The sequence below is a fragment of the Polyergus mexicanus genome, unplaced genomic scaffold (assembly GCF_030449975.1).
Source record: "Polyergus mexicanus isolate NDT 795.1 unplaced genomic scaffold, iyPolMexi1.0 SCAF_19, whole genome shotgun sequence".
Lineage (NCBI taxonomy): Eukaryota > Metazoa > Arthropoda > Insecta > Hymenoptera > Formicidae > Polyergus > Polyergus mexicanus.
Window position 1 is genome coordinate 342,341 of NW_027223339.1, and position 23,927 is coordinate 366,267.

The 23,927-nt window shown below is 35.2% G+C and overlaps 1 protein-coding gene and 1 long non-coding RNA gene across 2 annotated transcripts in view; one reads left to right on the forward strand and one right to left on the reverse strand.

The window, feature by feature from the left end:
• LOC138941489 (uncharacterized) overlaps window positions 1-19,314 on the reverse strand; it is a 62,133-nt gene extending 42,819 nt beyond the window's left edge. Inside the window, exon 1 of the mRNA XM_070311207.1 lies at window positions 17,973-19,314. Within this exon, the coding sequence (XP_070167308.1) occupies window positions 17,973-19,314 (1,342 nt within the window). The remainder of the gene's footprint in view (window positions 1-17,972) is intronic.
• LOC138941495 (uncharacterized) overlaps window positions 14,476-23,927 on the forward strand; it is a 158,229-nt gene continuing 148,777 nt past the window's right edge. The window contains exons 1-3 of the long non-coding RNA XR_011448175.1: window positions 14,476-15,249; window positions 15,616-15,694; window positions 15,995-16,042. This is a non-coding gene — a long non-coding RNA (uncharacterized lncRNA). The remainder of the gene's footprint in view (window positions 15,250-15,615; window positions 15,695-15,994; window positions 16,043-23,927) is intronic.

Here is a 23,927-nt window from a genome sequence, read left to right on the forward strand (position 1 = left end):
AGATTTGATTAGACTTGATATTTTCGGATTGCGGATCGATGACCTGTGGCGCACGTCCGATTTAAAAGATACAAATAATTATGATTTGAAAATTTATATGAAATTATCAGCTGAAAATTTATATAATCTCAGATAATTTAGGAAACTTTCGATATTATATATATAAAAAAGAACTTGTGTGGAACTAGATTAATAAATTGTATCATCTTTTTATTAGATCATTGTAAACTATCAAACTTATAAAAATGTTAGTTATTTAAATGATTTATAAAACGAAAATAATAAAATAAATAATAATAATTAATTTAATAAATTATTAAATAAAATTATTTAGCGGTATATTTTTATTATTTATTTATCGAAAAGCCAATCTATATACGAATTTTTAATTTAACGTACGCGTACATACCTGGCTTCGTCTGTACTATTTTCGTCTTCATGACTTTGACAGTAACTGATGGACGTCGAGCAGAACGTCGCGATCGCGAAAAAGTGCGAGAAACAGTAAAAGAAATGCGTCTGTCACGCGTCACCGGCGTCGTACGTCCGCGAGTTTAGGTCGACAAATCCTGAAGGCATCCACTCTTCTCCGCAGCAGTAAAGGCCTTAGATTTTGGACTTTATGGATGCTCGGATGACTTTACGAAACTAGAGAGACGAAAAAAGCGTATCCTCCGAAGCTTCGTGTGTCATGCGTTCTTCTTTCGGCTCGCGGGCTTCTTTGTCACCGTGACGCGTGTATCACGGACGTGCGCTACGAATGGTGTACATAAATTACGCGATGTAATTATACCTTTGCCTATATATCGGGTGACGTTAGTTCGTTTTTTTATTGTCGCAGCAGACTGTTTACCACGGTATAAACGTACATCACCGCCGGTGAGTGTTCGTAAAGTATTCCGATTAATTTTTAAAGCGCCACCCGTGTATGCACTCTGACTCATCCCGCGATCAAACGCACGTGCGATCGATGAGTCGATCTTCACTAATTTGGCGATTGTATTAGTGAAATTTATCTCGATCGTTTGGATTTTTGACGGCGCAAAGATAAAACAATGAATTAACTTGAATTTCGTGAGTTGTGTTTAAGAAAATTGTCACTAATTTTACTCAGTCATTTTTGTGTGATATTAAATTAATATATATTTTGCCCCTAATTAAAATTATTAGAATTTTTATATTCTTACAATACATATTTCTATTTTGCCGCCAGTTATTTTAATCACTATAAATATGCAAAAATTAAGGTAAATAGGACCGATAAAAATAATGTCTTCACAGCTTGTATCGCACAAATTGCATATTTTTATAAGATTTAAAGAATTTTTCTTTATGTAGGAACATAGGAAACTTGTTTTGCTGAATTCTATATTGCCGACAATTCTAGACAGATTGCTCGCGAACATACTGATACTGCTAAAGCATCCACATAGAGTTGTATTTTCTCATATCTTATCGCACAATTCCTCGAGCAACATACTGAAACAATATAAATATATGTTTTACACGTATGATTTATGAACCGATATTAAGAAAGTTGTGCACGAGTTTGGCAAAAAATACAAATTCAATGTTTATTTTCATAAACTAAAAGTATATAATTTTATTATAAAAAAAAAAAAAATATTTTGGTCTTTGAAAATAAAATTATCGAGAAAAAACATTCATTGCGAGAATGACTTTCAGATGACTATACATATATATATATATAACTATATACAAAAGGATTCCACTAATTATACGGATGCAATATAGAAATAAGATATACTTTTCTAATATTTTTCTTATGTTTTGATTATATATATTTTTTAATATACTTTTTTGGAAAAAAATATGAAACGATAAGTTTAAACGAGTGGGTGATGAACAATATAAAAACAATAAATAATTAATAACTGTATAGATAAGAATTCTATATGCTAAACAATTGCTGTTATCTTTCGCTGGCAATTATTATAGTCGCTCTTGAAATGCGAAGCTTTCGAGTGTTCACCAAATCTGAAGAACAAAGGTTCGTAGTGAGCTTCGATTCAGTGGCTTTTTTTTCCAGACCGGATCAGCGGAAATGCGTACAAGAACTGCGATTGCCTTCGATGTGCGTATGTGTAGGACAAATATATAGAGGCAGTTGAATAGAATGGAATTTCTCTCGGAGGAATTCGTTGGTCAGGGTTCATCTAAAATCAAATGAGACCGGGATTAAACGGGGTACTCGCGTTGTAGAACAATAGTACGTATTCTATACCTATGTGTACCTATATGTACATACCGTGAAATCGCCGATTTACACGATTTACATTTTACATCGTTTGCGTTCCGCTTCCTCGTTTCGCTGTAACGATTAACCAATTATGTCTATGGAAAAAAAGAGTACGTTCTGTCGGACGCATTGTTTTTTCTAACGTCGAAGATCATCCTGTCATCCCAATCATAATCGCGATTGATAATCCATATATATATATTACTTTATTGTTGATGCAATAAAAATGTGAATTTCTATATTGAAACCTTTTTTATCTCTTGAATTATTATTAAAATAAAAGCATATATATATATATATATATACATATATACATATGAATTTCTCGAATATGATCACTATCAATTAAATAGTATGTTATTTTCGTGGTTACAAAAATCATATTTCATTTAGCGTAATCAGAAATTTTAATTTAATTTTTGAATTTCCAAGTACTTAAAATTTACACACAGTAAATTAAAAATTTAATTTCTATTTCCTTTTTCATACGCGAGAGGATAAAATTTTGATAAAATTATAATTAAACCGAAGAAAAATTGTTGAAACGATACAATATACTGGGCGTCGCTTGATCAGATTTATCGTAAAGCATTCGATATCGTAAAAATAAACAATTACTATTGTTAATTATCGCGTTTGCGAGATTTGGAAAAAAAATTTAGGAATTAATATGGTACCATTGTGTTATTCGCAATCGTAAAAAAAGACGATATTGTTCCGGGAGGATACCGAGAGAGAAATGTTTATTACAAGGCGGGCACTGGCAGAGGAAGAAGGGAACGAGGGAAAAAGTGCACGCGTCCGATAAACTCGTTGCAAACGCGGGGACTAGCCGGGGGGTACACCACTTTCACCGAATGAAAGTAAAACTTGATTCGGCAGGCGCGGTCGAGCGAGCGTTGCGGCGATTGTCATCGCGGGCATGCTTTCGGATGTCATTAACCGACCTCGCCGATTCCATTTCATTTGTCGTCTTGTATACGGCCGGCATATTCGCGAACTATAAACTTTGGTAGACGAGAGTCACTAGCTCCGATAAAGTTTTACGAGAACGAGGAGGGAAAAGCCGCTACTATATTTGAGAAAGAGGAACGTATTCCTCGTGAAATGAATCGACGGCATTCGCAATCTTAGAAGTTGCATTGTCGTTTCGCGAGATGCTCGAATTTATATGTGTATATGCGTGTTTTTGTGACAGACAAGCGATGCGTGCTCGTTTGATTCGTAGATTCTTGTTCGATGGCCGATGCGAGTTTACCGATTTGCTATCTATCTGAAATAATCCCGTAATTTACATGTATTTTTATCGATATACAATAAATGTTACTGTCTCTGAAATTTCTACTTTTCTTAAATAGATTCTTAGAGTATAGTTTGAAATAATCATCATATTATAATTTAAATATTAATAGTTTTTGACGATTGCTTCGATAAAATTTTTTTGGACAGAAATTGTCCATTCTTTGTTCTCTCTCAATCTATGTATATTTATATACAATATAATTAATATATTGGATTCGATATTATTGCATTCGAAACATTTTAGAAATAAAAACATAAATATGGTACATTAGATCGCATTCGAATATATTTGACAAGTTTTTCAAGCTGTTTCACATTGCTTTTTAACCTTTTGCGATCTCTTAAGCATAAAACAATCGATGTGATGTATGTTAAATGTTTAGATATGAGAGCTAATATGGTTCTCTCGAATGTTTATTTACAATTATCCGTGATTACTAGAGACATTTTAATTTTAGCTGATTGCTTTGCTTCTTCGCACTCGTTATTTTCTGCAAGTATATTGTTCGCGTTTTTTTTACACATTTATTATTTTACATTTCTTACATTTACGATTTACCAGTCGCTGGTTGCACACTCTTGCAGACTTTATATCATCACGATACAAGCGTATCCGGTTTTACGGTTTTTATTAACCTGCACCATCTGTGAACATTTTTGGACACGTTACTCGAGGTCTCCTGTTTTCTCGCTTAGCATAATGCGGCTCAGATAATTATGTCGCATAATTATGCAAATGTCTCCTGCTGGAATATGTATCGATGAAATTAGCAATTCAATAACTTAGTTATAATTAATTTATCGCTTCTAATACGTGTCAAATGGCTACGATTTATATTTCTCATTTAGACGTGTACAGTTAGACGCATCTTGCATATATTCTAGTATATATAGATAAGCGCGAATACTGTTTAATTATGTAATAATTAGATAAATGAAAAGAGAGAAATAATATGCAACGAATTATTTCTAAAAAAACATTTTTTCTAATGAGAATTATAAAATTAATTTAATTTAATTTATTGTGATTTGTCTATAAAAATATAGAAAATAATATGATATATATAGGGTGTATCTCTGAAATGATGTAATAAACTTTAGGAGGATATTCTAGAGGTCAAAATAAGATTTTTTTTCCTATGAACAATTTTTTCCCCAAACTTTAAGGGCCTCTAGTTCGGAGGAGGGTTCATTTGCGGATCCATGTTCGTAAGAAAAAAAGTCTTATTTCGACCTCTAGAATACGCTCCTAAAGTTTAATGCATCATTTTAGATACATCCTGTATATATTATATTTATATTTATATTTATATTTATATTTATATATATATATAGCAACCAATATATATAAATAATTATGTATATATTTATATATAAACCTTTTTTGACTAAATTTTTATCATTAACATAAAAATAAAGTTTTACTTTAATTTTCTTGACTTTCATATATATAATCGTATTTTCGAAAAGAGCTTTTATTTTAACTTTTATGTAAACTTAGTATTTTTTACTTTTAACACTTAATAAAAGTAGGGTACCAAAGTTTACGCAGATGTTTACTTCATGACGCGCAAGATTTTTAAAACATAATATAGTAACATCATTGTATGATCTCCAAAGTATGCATTTACGAATGTAAATTTTCACATTTTGCATGTATATTGGTTGCTACGTTCCTACAAAATATTTCATCTTTATCTTGAATCTTACCATTTCCTTCCGTCAGACAGTTGAAGTGATTTAAAAAAAAAAAAAAAAACGTGGGTGTGATTGCAGACGGCAAACTACTGTTATCAGCTAATCTGAAGTACTTTGCATTCACGACGGCCGAGACACATTTATCACTGCTCACTCGCGTGATTCGGCACGGTGAAGCGATGTATGTATATCGATTTATTCGACGACTGTGTCTTTTAGATCATTAGTCACGCTCGCAACAAGCTTCTCGCTTATCCTCGCAATTTCTTTTCGTTGTGCGTCGAAAAGTCGGGCATCGTTAACCGTGATAAATTTGAAGGCTTGACAGATGTCACCCAAGTGTAATATGTATATATATATATTTTTATATTTTTATATTTTTTTTTTACTTGAATGGAATCAGTGTATTATCACTGATAAATAGTGCCGCGTCAATTGTAACATCGCAAACTGAGTGAAGTTTCGTTAAAAAGAATGAGGTAATAGCTGTTTTTTAAAATCTTATTGCCATAATCGGTGAAATATAATATAAGATGGAGGAGTAAAATGTGAATATTTTCGCTGAAAATCAGTAAAATATTCACTGATCTTCGATAAAATCTTGTCACTGCTGTAATCAGTAACCTTTTCATTGATCCAGTTTAAAAAAAAAAATGTATGTATACATATATTTAGTCTTTATATAGCTTAAAAAAACAAAGTATTTTACTGCCAGTATAGAGGCTATAACCATTTGAGAATCTGTGTACCATTACTGCGTAGCAACGTGAAAAACAAGTATGTTTCGTGCCCATATGAGAGACTTTCGTTCTTACGTGAAATTACCTTTGCTCCCTAGACAGATTTAAAAGCAGAATGGAGCTCATAATGAAATTACTGGTCTCTCTTTATTGCTCGTTTAAATCACAGCGCACAATGTCAAAGTCTTTAACATGAAAGTAAAATTTTATAAATAAATCAAGCTTGAATAAAATAAAAATATCCTCTTCCAAAGTAATATTGAGATCATATGAGTTAATATATATATAAAATATTTCGTACAGATTTCCTCATTTGATATACGTTTCATCCTTTTATGATGCTTAACAAATAACAATAAAATTTATTGATTGATTGGCGATTTTTATAAAAGCAAAAGGTTAAATTGCATATACTTAGCTATATTTCTTGATAATTTTTAGAACAATAGCATTAGATTCTTTCAAATTGCTATTCATATTGATTTGGATATTGTATTAATTTAATAATTTTATATTTTTATTAAGAGAGAGAAAAAGAGAAAGAGAGAGAGAGAGAGAGAGAGAGAGAGAGAGAGAGAGAGGGACATGCTACTGATATAAATATTTATTACATCTTATAAAATTTTTTGATCTTTTATAATAATTAAAATTAAAATTTTAATTTTTCCATTTTATATAATATCATACATTATTATCGAGAGTATAACTTATTTAATTAGAGAGATGTGGTTCAGTAATATTGCATCGAATAATTGTACAGAATGATTTTAACTTTATATATGCATATTACAAATAAATTTATCTTTCATTTGAAGAAAGTTTAGACAGGTAAAAGAAAAAAAGAGAGAATGCTAATGTACAATATGTTTTTTTTTTTTTTTCGCAAATACCTGTACAAAGTAAAATTTTTTGCAGAAAGTAAATCAGCTCTTGGTAAGCATACATAAGCATCGAGTTGTCGGTAAGTTAGTGTAAGCTGGTAAAAAGGTCTGATCTATATGATCAAGCAGCATAAATCTTGTATTATCTATTTTATATTAAAAAATGACTGATATAATATCAAGATTATCTTTCTCATTAATATTGCATACGTAAAATCCGATTTTAATAAAGCAAGTATGCGGAATAATTTATAATATTTTGCAAAAAATTATCGCGCATTTATGCTTTATAAGAAATATATTGATCTAAAAGAATCGTTGAATATCAAACTGATCGGATTACGTGTGTATTTGTATATTTACCGTAATTTCGCCACTAGTTGCGAATTATGCATTCTTGGATATTTCAGAATTATATTTCTGCAAATATTATTGGAGCGTAAACATTATTGGTGCGCAAATGATCGTATTTGTATGAAGACAGATTAAAAGTTTTGGATCGCCAGAATTAATCCAGGAAGCTAGAATTAATTCGCTACCATTTATTTCATACCGCTAGATTTGTCACAGTCGATTGAGCATCTACCAAGCACGATGTATATATTGTATATCCAGTATTTCCTCAGCCTTCCTGCAAGAGATTTTTGTATACGACCAAACTTGCCGGTTTTCGTAGTGGATCTTCGTAGCTAGTAAAATATTTATCATCTCTTATGCTTGGGATTATTTGCCACACCATAGTTGGTAGTATAAAATTTTTGCAAAAGCGAAATCCAATGAAATGACAAGTTATTGAATGCGAATTTATTGAAGATATATACTTTGTTTTATGAAAAGATAATCGTCAATAATTTATTAATATAAAAATTTAAAGACACAAATCGAATTAAAAATCTATCAAACAAGTATTCTCTCTCAAATAAAAAAATGTATTGAAAGAAAATTAATAGAACAAAAAATATCTCTCTCTGTTTCTATAAAAAATTTATCGAAACAAAAAAAATGATGACTTACTTGCGGCCAGACAAGTCAAATCAAATCAGATCAGATCAGGTAAATAGTCAAGTTTTCTATTTAATTCCTCCGTTTGAATATAATTTCCTTTTCGATATATTTTTTATTCGATGAATATTCATTTTGATGAAATGTTTTCCAATAATTTATTATTCGATAAAATGCTCTCTGGTATAAATTCCGCTCTGCATTATATTATTCAAGCTTTCACATAATTTAATGTTTTTTTTCTTTTTTCTTTTCTGATTAATTATGAGTTATGCATTTATCATCGATCAATTTTGAGCATTAACGAAATTGTGTCGTAAATTTACAACAATGTATTTAAATTGCATTTAAAATGCATTTAAATTTACAACAATATATTTAAATTGCATTTAAAATGCATTTAGAAGGAATTCTATAAATTATGTTAATATATTTCTAGACTAAATTAACCAATAATTTTATGCGTTGCATTTTATATTTCTTCTATGTGGAGAAAACTGAATATTTTTCAGTTAATTAATGTATGAATTATCAGAAGCAATAACAATTTTCCATAAATAAAACAATGAAATTTTTTTTTTAATGTAAAAATGTAAATTACAGATAGAGAAATTTATATAAGCGCAATAGAAAAATTTAAAATATTCTGTAATTGAAATACATAAATCTTACTTACGTTATTCATTACAAGTTATTCATATATTACACACCCAACAATCGTTCTAAACCATAAATGTAACACATTTTTATTGATAAAAATATATTAATAGATTTTTTTTTAATGATCGCTAATTTAATTAGTGACATAACAAATGTATCCATGTCATGTTTACGTACGTGTGTGCAGTACGCGTGCTTCATATTGTAAATCATACATAAGTTAAAGGAAAATCATACAGTATGCGCATATCGTCTTAGACGACAGTTGCTGCAGGTGTAACGAATCAATTACACGTCGCATATCTTGGCCTAAGGCATCCTCTCTAAAGATCGCTGAAAATTTCGCGGAGTTCTGTCAGAACGCGAACAATATGTCTTTTGACCGGATATTAATTGACATGGGATAGCCAATTTCGCATATTTACATATTAACGAGTATATCGTAATGTGACGTATCATGCTGATCGCGCATCTCGACGGCCATTCGACTGTGATTAATGAGTTTTTGTGGCGAAGAAGTCAGTTCTTCGATCTTCTCGCGAACGCACGTTGTTTAGATTTACTAATTATGACGTGAAACGAAAAATGCATGGAAGACACACTCTTGTCTTGTTATATTATTTATGATTTATGGGCGTAAGTTTTTCTAGGAGCCGTCATTAAAGCGCCCTAAGTCAAGTATAGTCGTTAATAATTTTTTTTTTGCGGTTGAGGCACGCGACAGGAATTAATCCTTATGCATAATTTATGATCTACATTCTCACGGCGCATTTGACGCTAACGATAAGTATAGCACGGCCTGATTCTGATGATAGCTTCCTTAATGCGTTTAATGTCAACATGGGAGATTAGAGAAAAACAAGTATGGCAACATTTAGCGATAAATGTGTACGATCACAGCATATAGACATAATTTTCAAACTGTATTTCTTTACAAGTTTGCTTATTGTTATAAATAACACATATATATGTGTTTTATTATGTGTCGCAAGCTTTAAATTCAATTTTTTTATAAAACGAAAAGTTTAGCCTTATTCCGCAGTTTAAACACAATTAATTTTACGAATAGTTGGAAATTTATATGTTCAGCTTAAAGATCAATCATTAAAGGGATGAATGATATTTTGTATGTCATACCTGCGTTTTCAACCGTCTGTTGGAACTGTGTCATCGTCGAACTTATCAGCAAGCTGGACGCCAATTGTAGGCCATGAGAGACTATATGTACAAGAATCGTTACTATGACAATGACGCATCCCCAGCCACCTTCCGGATAATAATGTTTCTTAAGTGTAATTTTCTTTCGAGCGTTTCGAACGGTCAAGGAGTCGTCGACGTCCTCGGGTTGATGGACTAAATTTTCAGATTCGCCGATGCTACCGAGGCCTCCCTCGAGGATTAATTGCTCGGAGAATCGCCTTCTCATCATCTTAGGCGTAATTGGAATGGCACTGCTTTTACGGGCAGTAAACGCAGCGTCATCGTTCGCTTTAGCATTTTTTCCGCTCGTAGTGAAATGCGCGTAGGATTTGCCAGCGCTTCGAGATTCTTCCTTATCCTTTTGCGCTTTAACATCGGCGGGTGCGGCGGAACTGTCGCGGTGAAACGTGGCAAATGATTGCCTCGCGCGGGCTGTTGTCGTCTTTAGAGACGCTCGCGGACGAGTTTTGCCGGCGATGATTACTTCCGCGATACTCGTAGCACCGGTAACATTTTCGCAATTTGCGATCGTATCTCCGACGAGCGATTGTTCGAAGAGTTCGCGATTATCCGCGCGATCGATCTTGCAGTTGCGTAGGGAGTATATCTGATCCAAGTGTCGACGATACGGGATTGGACCAGCGGCGATCGAGTGTCGACGCTGAATCGTCATCATTCCATTGTCCCCGGTATCGTTGCAGCAGTGATAAAGGCTGCCGGCCGAGTTCCTGCCGGAGGACGACGGTAGAAAACTCTGGCAAGTCGACACAGAGTTGCCGGAGTCCTTTCGCTTCGCGCCAGCTCCCTGAAGGAGGAGAGCGGGCTCTTTGGCGAAGCAGGAGGATGTGGACGAAATCTTCCGGCGTTGATACTGACAGTGAGCGCAACGACACGCGGAGAATTGCGTCACGAAGCAACGACATCGCATCATACGCGATAGGATCTCCGGATGTGCCAACAGCGACTCCGGGATCTCCATCTCGCTCCATGATTTCGCCATATCGCCGGAAAACTCTCTCGTTCCTCGCTTCGAAACGAAACTCTCGGTCGACCAACCGCTCTCGGATTCCGGATTAGATATTTTTCGCGCGATACATTCGCGTCGCCGGCAGCAGCGCACTTGCGTTGCACCGTCACCATGAGAGTAAGATTCTTCTTCTTCCTCCTCCGCTTCGTCGTCGTCATCTTCGAGCGAATTCTCTTCGCTCATAGCCGCGCTATAAGAACGGCGACGTTTGCGATAAGCAGCTTCCTCGTACGGCGGTCTCGTCGTGGCAGCTCGTTTATCCATTTCGCGGTTTGTTTCTCTGATTTGTATTGCCGAGGCCGAATTTGTATAATCGAGGCCGATGTCTCAGCCAAATCGGATCTTTATACTAGGAAAACGAGTGTTTGCGACCAAGTGATGTTATAGCCACTCGCCGTTGCATTATTTATCACGATAGTAAAAGGAATCGGGATGAACAATGCGATATTTATCATGTACTTGCATTTGTTCCCTTTTATGAAAAAATAGCCAATTATATATACAAGCAGTTGTGTATCTTCAATTCTCATCTGTTTCCAAAATTAAACTCAATTCATTTATAAGCATTTATAGGCATCCTACCCTATATAAGATATAACATGCGTCACTTACAACACTTGCACTATTAAAACTGAAAAGTATTTTTTCAATTCAACAGATCGACATTTTTCGTGTAAAACTTGTTATTTAATCGCGTTTTTACTTTTGTACTTGAATTTATCGGATTTTATATACAAGGGAATACATGTAGCCAGGAATTGGAATAGGTATTAAGTTACCCTAACAACATCGGCGGATTTTCAACGAGGACTGTCGTTCGTCGTGTGATATTCATTGTTGTTTCGCGTTGTACATCGCGATGCTCCGCACGCGTGAAGCCGAACGTGAGTGGCGAAACGCGTCCCGAATGTCGATACTTTGTCCTAATTTTTCTCGCACGTACGTTTTACGATGTTACACGGTCAAAATTCACCGCTCATATGCATTAATTTTAAAAATAGAGGGCGAACGTGCGAAAAACGTGTCTCTCTATCTCTTCGGAATAACCGATAATGGCATGAAAAATGCAAAAACCTGCTGTTATTGGACAATTATTAATTTTTTTTTGCTATTAAAGGAGAAATTAATATTAGTCGACAAAAGTTTTGACGTTTTGAAGTTTTTCTCCTCTGCAGACTTATATTGCTCTTCGACTTGTATCAAAGATTATTTCTTATGCACTCTTCTGACAGTTAAAGTTTTCTTCTTTTCTATTATTTTGAATTTATCCAATTCTCTCTTCATATATATGAAATCGCATTTCATGTAAAATCTGCATTGAAGAAAAAATTTATGTTTATTAGAAATTAAAAAAAAGAGAAAGATAAGAAATTATACAGATTCTACAAATTTTAAATATAACAAAACAAACAATTTACAAGTTGTAAAAACTTGGCTGGTAAAAAGACGTGCGAGCATCGAGAAAATCAATGTATAGTCAAAGTACTAAGTTGGAAGTAACTTCGACCCCAATTTTAACTACAATGGTCGAGTTTCTTTAGAAATGGTAAACATTATTTCCCTGTGACGTAACTTGGCAGATTTTACTTAAGACAAGATTTTCATTATTGCATTGCTAATGAAGTGTTTTATAAACTTGTATTTTAAGAAGCTTGTATTTTATAATTCATCTTAAAATTGTCATCTATTCTACAATTTATCTTAAAAATTATTACTGAATAATTTCGAAAAAATATTTTTGCTTTATATATAATTTATGTATATGAATTTTTTTAATATATTATTAGAACTTATATTATTAAATTAATTTTTTATTACTATCATCATTATTTATTTGTGGAAAATACAACAGAGAATAAATAACCGATATTTTATTTTAATGGAATTTTACTTTTATCAAAGATTACGGAATGACAGATGACAGATATGATAAGTAGGATTTGAAGCCTATATATTGATTGAAGATTTGGGTTTTTCATCTTTTAGATTCTGTGACCATCATATCTCTAGATATCGCGAACACATTATTTATGACATGACCGGATTTGAGAAGGGTGGAGTGTATGTGTCGTTACATAAAACGTGATCAAAATCTACAAGGAGACATATCTAGGTCAGAATTAGGATACTATCGTCGAAACTTTTTATGGTAATAAATAATATGCGTTATTATTTTTCAAGAGAGCGAACATTACGTAAATTAATATTATGTATGTGTGAGACGTAAAATAATATATTTATTTCACGCAATGCAGCAGAAACTTAAGTAAATAAAATCAAGTGCATCAAAAGTGCATGACACATACACTGGAGCCGTGTTATTATATATACAATAATACAATCGGGATATAATAAATTATTCGGAATTTGTATGTTAAATATTGTTTTAATTAAAATATTTCTAGAACTGGAGAGCCGCGAAAAACTTTACAGCACTCTTCTTTTTCCTATGCTATGCACGCATGTTGTAATATATGGCGATAATTTCGAGTGGCACGCACAATCCGCTGCTATTCTTCGAAACGCAATTATTTTCTAAGAACAATTAATGACAACCCGTTTAATCAATTAATTTTATTCTAAAAAGTTATAATAATGTATAATATATTTTTTATAATTTATTTTATAATCGAGAGAATTTTTTTTTTTTTGAGGGGGAGGGGCAGTAATTCGAGGGATTGAAAAAAATTGCAATATAGATATGCTTGTGTTTTGGAGCATACCTATCTTGTATGATCGGGTTTTCGTCAACGAAATCCTCCCAATGAGTAACACTTTGGTGAGGGAGCTCAGTGCCCGGAAGATTAATCTTAAAAGGGAAGATTATACCACACATTTGATTTTCTTATACATTGTATGCAAATATATTAATATAGTATATCGTTTTATACTTTATAATAGCATAGAAATGTGAAAAAATTCATTTTTAAAATATTTAAATTTAATTTAAAATATACTTGTATTTTAAACTTAATATTTTCTCTTTTTCTGCATATATGTGTGTGTGTGTGTGTGTATGTGTTTATGTCATAGTACGTAAAATATTTCGGCAGCGAATTATCAATAACATGGTATTCGGTCTTGGCGGCGTAAACAATAGCTATTGTTTATATGTTACGGCCTTGTTATCATTTATACACAGACACTTGAATAGAACTGTAGTGGGGTGAGACGCTCAAATTCCTTTCTTACATATTATCATTCGCTCGGCGATACTCGAGCAATAAAGTAGCAGTGCGTCGTCGGTGCCGTCATCGTGCCGCGGACGGCTTTCGCGTCTTTCGCGTCGCGTGTCACCACAGCATTGCCACGAGTCGCACAATGGCTCATATGTGGCACGCGCATTCGTGCGTTGAACGCACCTTAGTGCGTCGTCGTTGCCGTCATCGTGCCGTACGAGCAACGATGCGTCGCGTTGTCGCGATATCGCGTTTTCGCGTCGTCGCGTCTTCGCGTTGGACTTTTATCTCGTTTTCACGATTGTCATCGAGGATCATACTTTGTTGCCGACTAAATGGGATGTCTCTCAGCGTTGCAATCTTTAATATATTAATACCTATTAATATAATTAATTTTATATTAATATCAATTAATATTAATACTATATTAATATTATATATTATATAAATATTTATGTATTAATAAATTTAATATATTAATGTAGGCGCAACGTTAAAACGCCTCAGTGTCGCGGCTGAGGTGAATGCCGGCCGCGTAGCAACGTATGTTCGTGCATAGTATAGATGCATGTTCGCGCGGTTAATCTTGAACTTCGGTTCGAGAATCGGCTGTTGAGGGCACGTTCTGCTCCGACGAACGGTTCGGCCCGAATCGGTTAGAGTTCGATCGATTGTTTTGGAATCATCGTTAATGGGTCCCTTCTCTTGTACCGTCTAACAGCACATTGTAGAAATACTAACATGTTTGGCATCTGAGGAGTCGGCTGTTCTAATTAGGTTCGATTTTCGCTCGCTAGAGAAGTTGATCTCCCGCTTTCGAAATGCTAGATTGTTAGCACGTAGAAGGTGGGTATCTTCATTCTCGACCCGTCTATCAGCCTTACGATAAACCCGGCTCAGTCTGTATGATAGAGACTTGGTGGTTCGTATGAAATCGTTCCTAACGATGTTCTAGTCGGCCCTCGATGGGAGCAGGCGCGGGTCAAGAGTCGAGCGAACCCCATTCGCGATTATTCCATCGATCGATTTCGTCTTCTTCCGCTTCCGCTTAACCTTTGCTCGAAGTAATCGGTGAATTCCCGACTTGTCGACTCGAAGTGTGATTCTCACGTGAAGCGGGATTCGATCGTGCCGAAATTCGAAAGTGCGGGAGTGTCGTTCAAAGTATCGCGCGTACAAGTGCGGAAGTAATCTTTTAATAAAAGTGCGGGAGTGCCGTTTAAGTATCGCGTGTGTAAATCAACCTGAGAGGAGGAGGAGGCCTAGGAGAGGCATCGGGCATCGGTGGAGCAACCCTGTGGTAAGTAAATTGTTATTTGTATATTAATTACTTATTAATTGCATAGGTGCAATTTAAATTAAGCAATTAATCGCGTAATTTGATTCTTTATTTGTATGATTTAAACAATAGAAAATTAAAGAAACAGATTTTTGTATGAAAGCTATAATCTTGTAAAATTTTATACTTTTAGATTATAACTTTTATATGAAATTATTAGAGTTATGAGTAGTGTTTCTTTCTTTTTTTCAAAATTAATAAAATTATTTTATTAATCTGCTTATTAATATGCATCAAATATAATACTTAACGCGTATAATACATTTTTCTAAATATTAATTATTTTGAACTTTGCTATAATTTGAATCTTCTATTTGCATGTTACAGATCAACGTAGCGACCCTGACATTCTGAGAGGAGGAGGAGGCCTAGGAGAGGCATCCTGCACCGGCGGAGCAACTCAAGGGTGAGTATTTTTTAAATTGTATATCAGTGGTTAAAAATCGCGTACGCGTATTATATATAATTTGGTCTTTTTATTTAAATGAATTAAACAAGAGAAAATTAAAAGAAAGAATTTTACATAAATTCTATAAAAATTTTTATTTGAAAAAAGTTTTTATAATTTATAAAATGGTTCCATATTTATTTAGAGCTTCTTAGTACAGTAGAATATTGTACGCATCGGATATAGAATATTCCGCACGAAATATTAATTATATTTTGGACGCTGTTATAATTTAGACTTCATATTTGTACGTTATAGACAACGCAGCTTCAAGACCAACAACTCCGCTGTTGCGCATCAGTGTCGGTGAGTGATGAACTTAATTTTATTTTGAGGTAACGGATTCGTAGATTTGTAGATTGTAGATGCAAATGTAGATTGTAGATTGTAGATAGATCCGTTGTCTCAAAATGGATGGGCTAGATTAAATAAAATAATGTTCTCTAGATTTTTTCAATATTCCTTGAAATATATTATAAGTATAATTTGAAGTATAAATTACAGCAAAAATTTGGAAAGAATATAAAGTATTTGTTCGATTGATAAATTTTAATTAATTTGTTTAATGAAGAAGATACTAATAATTTTATTAATTATAGAAAATATTAATAACTTATTCTTATATTGCGTCGATTTATCCTAATTTTTTATAGCCCATCCATCTATATTATCATATCAATTAAATTGATGTAAAGCCAAATTATCGATCTATTAAATTATATAAAACATAAATGTTTTATAATTCTATTTTAATATAAATTACTTATTATTATAAACAATACTATATATTGTTATGAGAATTTTAATCAATTTTGATTGATAATTTGTCATTATATTAATTAAAGTAAAATTATATTAAAACAATGCATGACAAACGGTTTCATGATCATAAACGAGCGTAAGATTACGCACAAGCCGCCGACTATTACCACCGACAATAATTAGTCGGCAACAGAAGAAATTTTTTTCTTCATTCACTTTCGATAGAAGTCGAAGCTACATCTCTGGCTAGATGTAGTCGGAATGAACATGGCCAGGATCGACGAAAGATAGGTTCATCTAGCCCAACGGAAGCATCGTGATTGACCAATATTGCGATCAAAAGGTGCAAATAATACACATATTGGACATGTGTATGCGCATTTTTATGTGCAATGGCATATAATGAAGAATGCCACCGGTGCATTCTATTCGGACACGCGAGTAGGACACGCGAATGGGACACGCGATTAGGGCACACGAGTAGGGCATGCGAATAAAGCATGTAAAGTACCGCGAGTAAAGTACGCGGGTAGGATACGCGAGATAGGATACATTCTCCAAACCTTAGATGATCACAGATTCCCGCTGGCTTAGTCAGCAAAAATAAAATTATAAGGATTTACTTAAGAAATTAAATGGGAATTAAAAAAATGCTAAGATTATTGGGATATTAAAGAACTAAACATAAGAATAAAATATAAATAATAAAATTTAAATTTATTTTTATGCAAATTTAAAAAATTATATTGAAATTATTTATAAGGATAAAATAAAACTTGTTTCCAGAAAAACTAAAAAATAATAATTAATTATAAAAAAATTGTAGAAGAAATTATATTACATTTTATTTTATAGATTTAGTCTTGTGTATATACAATATATTATACACAGATATTTAATATTTGAGCTGTCAAGTGTTCAGTCATGACAGGCTTTTATTGATATGAAGCACAGTGCAATGTCGAGATAATCAAGCATCGCGGAAAAAAGGAGACGATAATACGCAAATATCGATTTACACGTTTTTTTTTAAGAGTGAATTTTAACAAAAATTAGAGCAAAAAGAATATCTTTTTATTAATTTTATTGGGTATTATATATAATAAAAGGTATATACACATATATTATAATATATTAATTATTTAATAATATATCTTCCTAGAATTGCATATATAGTGCACTTCATTTTAGAATTTGATAAATCCTGATTAAAAAAAAAATTATTGTAAACCAAAATAAGCGCATTACATTTGCGTTTATAGTTCACAATTAAAAGACATAGAATATATGTATGCATATGCTTGCTAATTATATTGACGCAAAGGGATAGAAATAAAATCCAATAGAGAGCTACTTGAAAATGAAGTATCGTATATCCTCTAGAAACTGCATTTGTTTATCGTATTGTTGCAAGTTGTTGGGATTTTATGAAATTAATCAATATTCGATATGTTAACAATATTTGACCTCTTACCTGCGCTATGCAGCGGAGGATGTCGAAACTTTCTCTCGGCGGTGATATGCCAGCATCCGGGCGCGGCAAGTTGCAGACCCACCCCGATAAAATGCACCAGCACCGAACATGTGACAATGACGTATCCCCAACCTCCCTCGGGATAATAATGTCGTCCGAGAGTAGCCTCCTTTCTAAAGTCTATAGGCGTTCGTGCCGGCAATAAACCATCATCTTTGCTTTGCCGATCCAATTTTTTACCGTTCACATTTTTCGTCCCTCCGATTAAACATCCCGCGTACCAGATATCTTTGTTTTGACGATTGTCGCGCGCTTCCCTTTTTTCGCGTTTGATCGAATCATAGCGTCGAAAACCGTGCGCTTTCACCGCCGTCAGATCGTTGTTCTTTTTGCATCGCGACGGGGAATGGAAGGGATCGATTTGCGAGCGAAGGAGACGTTCGGACGTGCACTTGAGACAAGCGTGATGATCCCCTTTCGACGAGAACGAAACGGATGTCGCGTAATCGTCGTAGTCGTCCACCTTGATGCGCGGCGGTGATGACGTAGCGTGCCTCGGTGAGGATGCGGGCGAAATGGCAATCTGACATTCCTTTCTCACCCCATCCGTTTCTCGCGTTTGTGAATTATCTATTTGCGCGATGCTGGCTGCGTGCGATCTATCATCTGCAACGTTTACTATTACATCAAAGGCGTTAGTCTCCGCGAATGAGGGAGATTTGTTTGTTAGTGGTGCGGCTGCATTTACGGCTTCTTCTTGTTGGGCATGTGAATTTTTCGGAAATAACTTGGCAACATCCGTATCCGTCGTATCCGACGTCGTTTTCGAGATTAAAGATGTTTTTGTAATGTCTTGTGTTTTCTTTGCTTCGTCAATTTTCGCGAAAAAATCTGATTTACATTTCGATTGATCTCGGAAAACATCCTCTTCTAATACAATGACAGCGTTTTGGTGAATTGCAGTGATCTCGATCGACGAAAGACTGCGCGGCATAAAATATTGGCTGGAATTGTTTCTGCTCTTCGTCTCGTTATTTGCTTCTTCTGATGAATTCTCAGCGGTATTCGTGGGTTTTTTATTTATAGACGGCCTCCCGTCGATTAACTTTCGTTTTGTCATCACGGATGCGATTCCTTTAGGGGCGCATCGATCTACGAGGATGACTTCTTCCGTACAATCGGATCGCGGCGCGGTTTGTTCCAATCGATATACCGTTTCGCGACTCGTTGGAATAATAGCGAAGGCACGAGATAAAGGATCGATGCGCACCTTGACTGTTTGCGGTGCTCGATCGGGCCAGGAACTGCTATGCGTCATCTTGTTCCGTCTGCTTATCATCATTCTGGCGAGAAATTTTCGCGGCTATATTTAAATCACTCAGACGAGCGCGTTGCATCCAATGTAATTCTTTCCAACGTAATCCTCTAGCGGACAAATAATTCTTATTCTCGAGTATGACGAGGATACGGCGATCCGCCTTGTTAAAGCGGTTTGTATCCGTGCGAGAACAACGGGAATTATAATCGATAAAAACATCCTCCCTGAGTACTTAAACATAATTTGCGAGTGAATCGCATTCTCAATGTAGTATACGCGCAGAGCGCGTACACACGTATATTCTTCGTGGTAGTCGTGCATGTTTTATAGGTGTCACCGACGTTTACGACGTTCACTATATACGTCCACTAAAATAAACCAAAGTAATTCTATGCGATATCAGATAAATTCTTTCAAGATCTTTCGCGGATATTTATTTTAACTATGTTTATTTGATTAAAAGACGAAAGTTCAATTTTTTTAAAAATTTGATGCTTGCGACGAAAAATACAATATAATGAAGCAATATAGCCGTTGATTAAAAAGTTTTCGCGAATCGCGTGAGTATATGAGAGTGTCGATGCGTGATTGTAAATTGCACGAGATAATGATCTGTAACATCCGATGATGGAGAGATAACTTCCGTGGTGCAAGCGGTCCTGGCGAATGCGCCAGGATGACTGCTACGCACGTGCTGCTTATTCGCCATCAACCCTCTCTCTGTATTCTCTCCCTCTTTCTCTCTCCCTCTCGTTTTCGCGGATGGCAGGCGCATGCTTGCAGATATCCGACGAATCGCGTAAGCTGCGTTCTCCAGCTTTTTTCTGTTACAATGTAAGCACTCGTGTCGCGTGCTCATATGTTCTTATTAAAGTTTATGGCGCGCGCATAATTTAGTAGAATACTTTCTGCGCATTTGTAGATTTAGGTCTTGATCGAGCTCTTAATATCTGTATTTTACGTCAAGCGTTGCTCGCGCGAAAGATTTAAAAAAAATTTTTTTCTACAGAATGAAATGGATAACGAAGGAGTAACATGATATGATTCTAACTTACGTATAAATAATTCTGGAGGAACGATAGTTGCGTAAATAAAAAATATAATTCTGTAACTCAAAAATTTCAAATAAATTCTTTTATATTTTTCTTAATTTTATTAAACAATAATAATACTAATTAATCGTAATACATTAGAACGTTTCAATTTTTTCAAGATTGAGCATGTTAACAATTTATTTTATATGATACTTTTATTCTTAATGCTTGGATCTCATAAAAATTTTCCATGTTTCGCTATTTTTTTAAATGTTTTAATATCTGCAGTTAAATGTTTCAGTTTGATTTGAAAAAATTTTTTTCAAAAGTTATGAATAACATTTTAAAGGTCTTCAATAAAATAGAAGCGTCTTTGCGATAACATTGTGTCCTATCTATTTTTCATTCTGCAGGACCTGACCTATCTTTACGACGTGTGTAATTTGTCGATCGCAACGAACCGAGGGAAACGTAGCTACATATAACAATAAGACAGTGAAATACGACTTGGAATAGCGTCAAGAAGAAGGGTGAATTTCTCAATGAGAAAAACGGCGGGTGACATAGATTTTTGTAAAAGTAGCAACGAGTTAACAGGAAAGAAACAAAAAACCGATCGTGCGCGGCCTGGATTTTGCGGGGAGGGAAAGAAAATCGTAAAATTTCATCCGCGCGGTAGATATTCGGGAGGATGTTCACGATCGGCGAGGTCGATGCTCAAATAGGTTTGTTCGACGGTGCGTGTCCGTAATAATATGACTCTGCCCGCGTGTTCTCCTCGAGAATAACAACTCGAGAAGTTGGCGCCTCATCGAGCGAGGGTGTCGCAGCGGAGGAAGGCCAGGCGGAGACATTATTACCGATGATATACGCGAATTCCATGCGGCGGCTTGCGGGCAAGAGAGATAAAGCTTCCATCGTCGTCGTCGTCGTCTCGTAGTCGTTGCCGGCGTGATATGAAGCGAGAGACAGAGGGATGCGGGCGTTCGATAAATACGGTACGCCGATAAATTTAGGCGGGCACTGAGCGCGTGCAACTTCTCTAAACGCGTTCTCTCTTAAACTTGGCGTGATTTATCGCCGCATTAATTCAGAATCGGTCTTAGCTCCGGTATCTGTCAACGGGCGGCGAATATAAGCGACACCGGCGCGAATTTTATCACGTGTTGTCAGACGGACGCCTTCGCGCGGATACTTTGTTAAGTGGAGCACGGCGCCTCGTCCTCGTCATCGTGCGACGCGAAAATATTCCGCGAACGAATTAACGCACCTCGCACGAGGCGCTCAATGGAACCCTTCAGGCGTGACTTAGTGAGATTACTTCGTCAGCTTGGAAAAAAACATTGTAACTCAAACGCCACGGATATAAATCAGTAAAGAGATACGTCCGCTAACGTACATGGACCGAAGGATATAATGAGATTTATGATGGATTGGACGCTTCGCAGCTGAAATTTTAATTCCCGAAATTGTGCACGCTGCGGGAGCGTTAACTCGTTTACATCCTACATTCTGTGCTTTCGCAACATGTTGCACCGATCGTAAAGCCTGTATGATGCAATTGGATTTAACGATGAATATAAAGTAGCCAGCTAGTTGCATAATTAAATTGTAAATATAGCTAGTTGCAATACAGCTGTGGTTAAAAATATACTTTTTCTATTAAAAAATGTAACTTGTAAGCTCGGTAAATAGATTTATTACGGCTTATTAAAGATGCTCGATACAAAGAAACGTTAAACTTCTGAGGATTATTAAATGTAGGACTCAAATTCTCATTAAACGGACAGAATGAACGTGTAAAAATTGTATGGTCGATAAAAAAGTGGACGTATATGAGTTAGACCGACTTATTATTCAGATTGACGACCGACGTGACGACGGTAATGTTGAAACGGTCGAAAAATCAGTACGACAGAATCTACACGATATAATAGTCTGGATTTGTATGTGTGTGTGTAATCGATGGTTGGCGAGCTTTTACCGCGACCCATTTCAACGATACGTTATCAGAAGTTGATCCGTCTCGCTTACACGGCACATTATTATATGGAATTGGAACGATCTTGATGTGCGCACATTTGGCGACACTTTGCTCGCTACCTGTCTCAAACGTCGATAGTAGCGCCGATAGATCGGTATGTCTTGAAAAGTACGATGGAAAACTTGTACGCTCGTTCTACAATAGTCTCCCTTTGGAAGTTCGCGAGTTCGGTTATTCCATTTCGAAGTCGTAGACATTTGAAGAATCGACGAAACGACATCTCGAGAAGCGCCTGGCACGCCATGAATGTCCGCGAATAATTTCAACGTTCCGCGAAACTTACTTATCTCTCGGAAGAAATGACATTTCGCCTTTATCTTTGCGTCTCATAACAAAAGAATGCGGATACCACGGTTTTTCTTATGATCTATTAAAGCTAGTTGCGACCTTGCTCGTGCCGCATGCACTCGATACGCGTCCGTAAAGCTTATTTGAGGAAATCGCGGTCGTATTTCGAACGATCGTATCTTTGTTTGTGCTTCCGACACAATCGGATTTATCTCTTGTCTCGAATGCTCGCCCGCAAGAGAGCCATTTTATGAGTTTTATGATTTTATCCGTGAAAAATATGTTTGATGGCTGTCGCGCGTAACGCCGCTCTGATCGCCAGTGAGTAATTCGATTCGATATCTAATTAATCGATAACGACGTATGGAAATCGCTTCGGGATACTTTGAGGCACAAAGTATTTGACCCGCGCGTCGAACGAGATCTTGAGCGTTAATGGATGACCACCGAACCGCCACTTTAGCGAGATTGAAACTGTCGTTTGCGCGTATGGAGCATGATGGATGCGGCGCTTTATAAAGTCGTCCGCTTCGTCGTACGTACTCGTTAACTCGCGAGAGACTCTTACCTCTTCTACGCTCTCCTTCACATAAATAGCGCGTTTGTTTTGTCTCATTTGATAAATGTCAGACGGTTGAGACTATGGCGGTGTAAAATGCATTTCTAACTGTTAAAGTCGTTTGAATCTTCGGAAGCGAGTTAAAGCTTCATCCCGAGCACACCACGCCTTCAAAAGCCATCAACCTTGTTTTTGTTGTTTTAGATTTCCAATTATTGCGCCCGACCATTACAATCTTGAAAGCCCGTCAGACCTTTGTCATTTTAAATACTTTCAATTATTGTATACCGGCTCTCCAATAGTATCAACCTGAAATTTCACGGTTGAAAAGTATGAAAAGCGTTTTTTTTCGCACCCTTTATCTCGCACGTCTTTCAATTATTCTATCCAGTCGTAATAATTTTATTCAAGTTTTAAAAGCGTGAAGTTTTGTATTCGTCCTTTTATACGCTTGTCGTTTATTTTGCACGACCGCAATAATTGTATAAATACGTGCCTTCCCACGCATTCGAGAAACATCCGTATTATTCTTTTGTTTTAAAACATTGGTCGCTATTATTTTTTTCTAGATTTGTTTTATTTTGAGAGAGGGTGATAAAAAAAGATTTTTACATTATTTTTGTTACATTAGACTCTAATGATTATATAATTAAGAATTTATATTTTGTACATTTCTTAGAGTTAGTATTTAATATTTTACAAATTCTAAAGT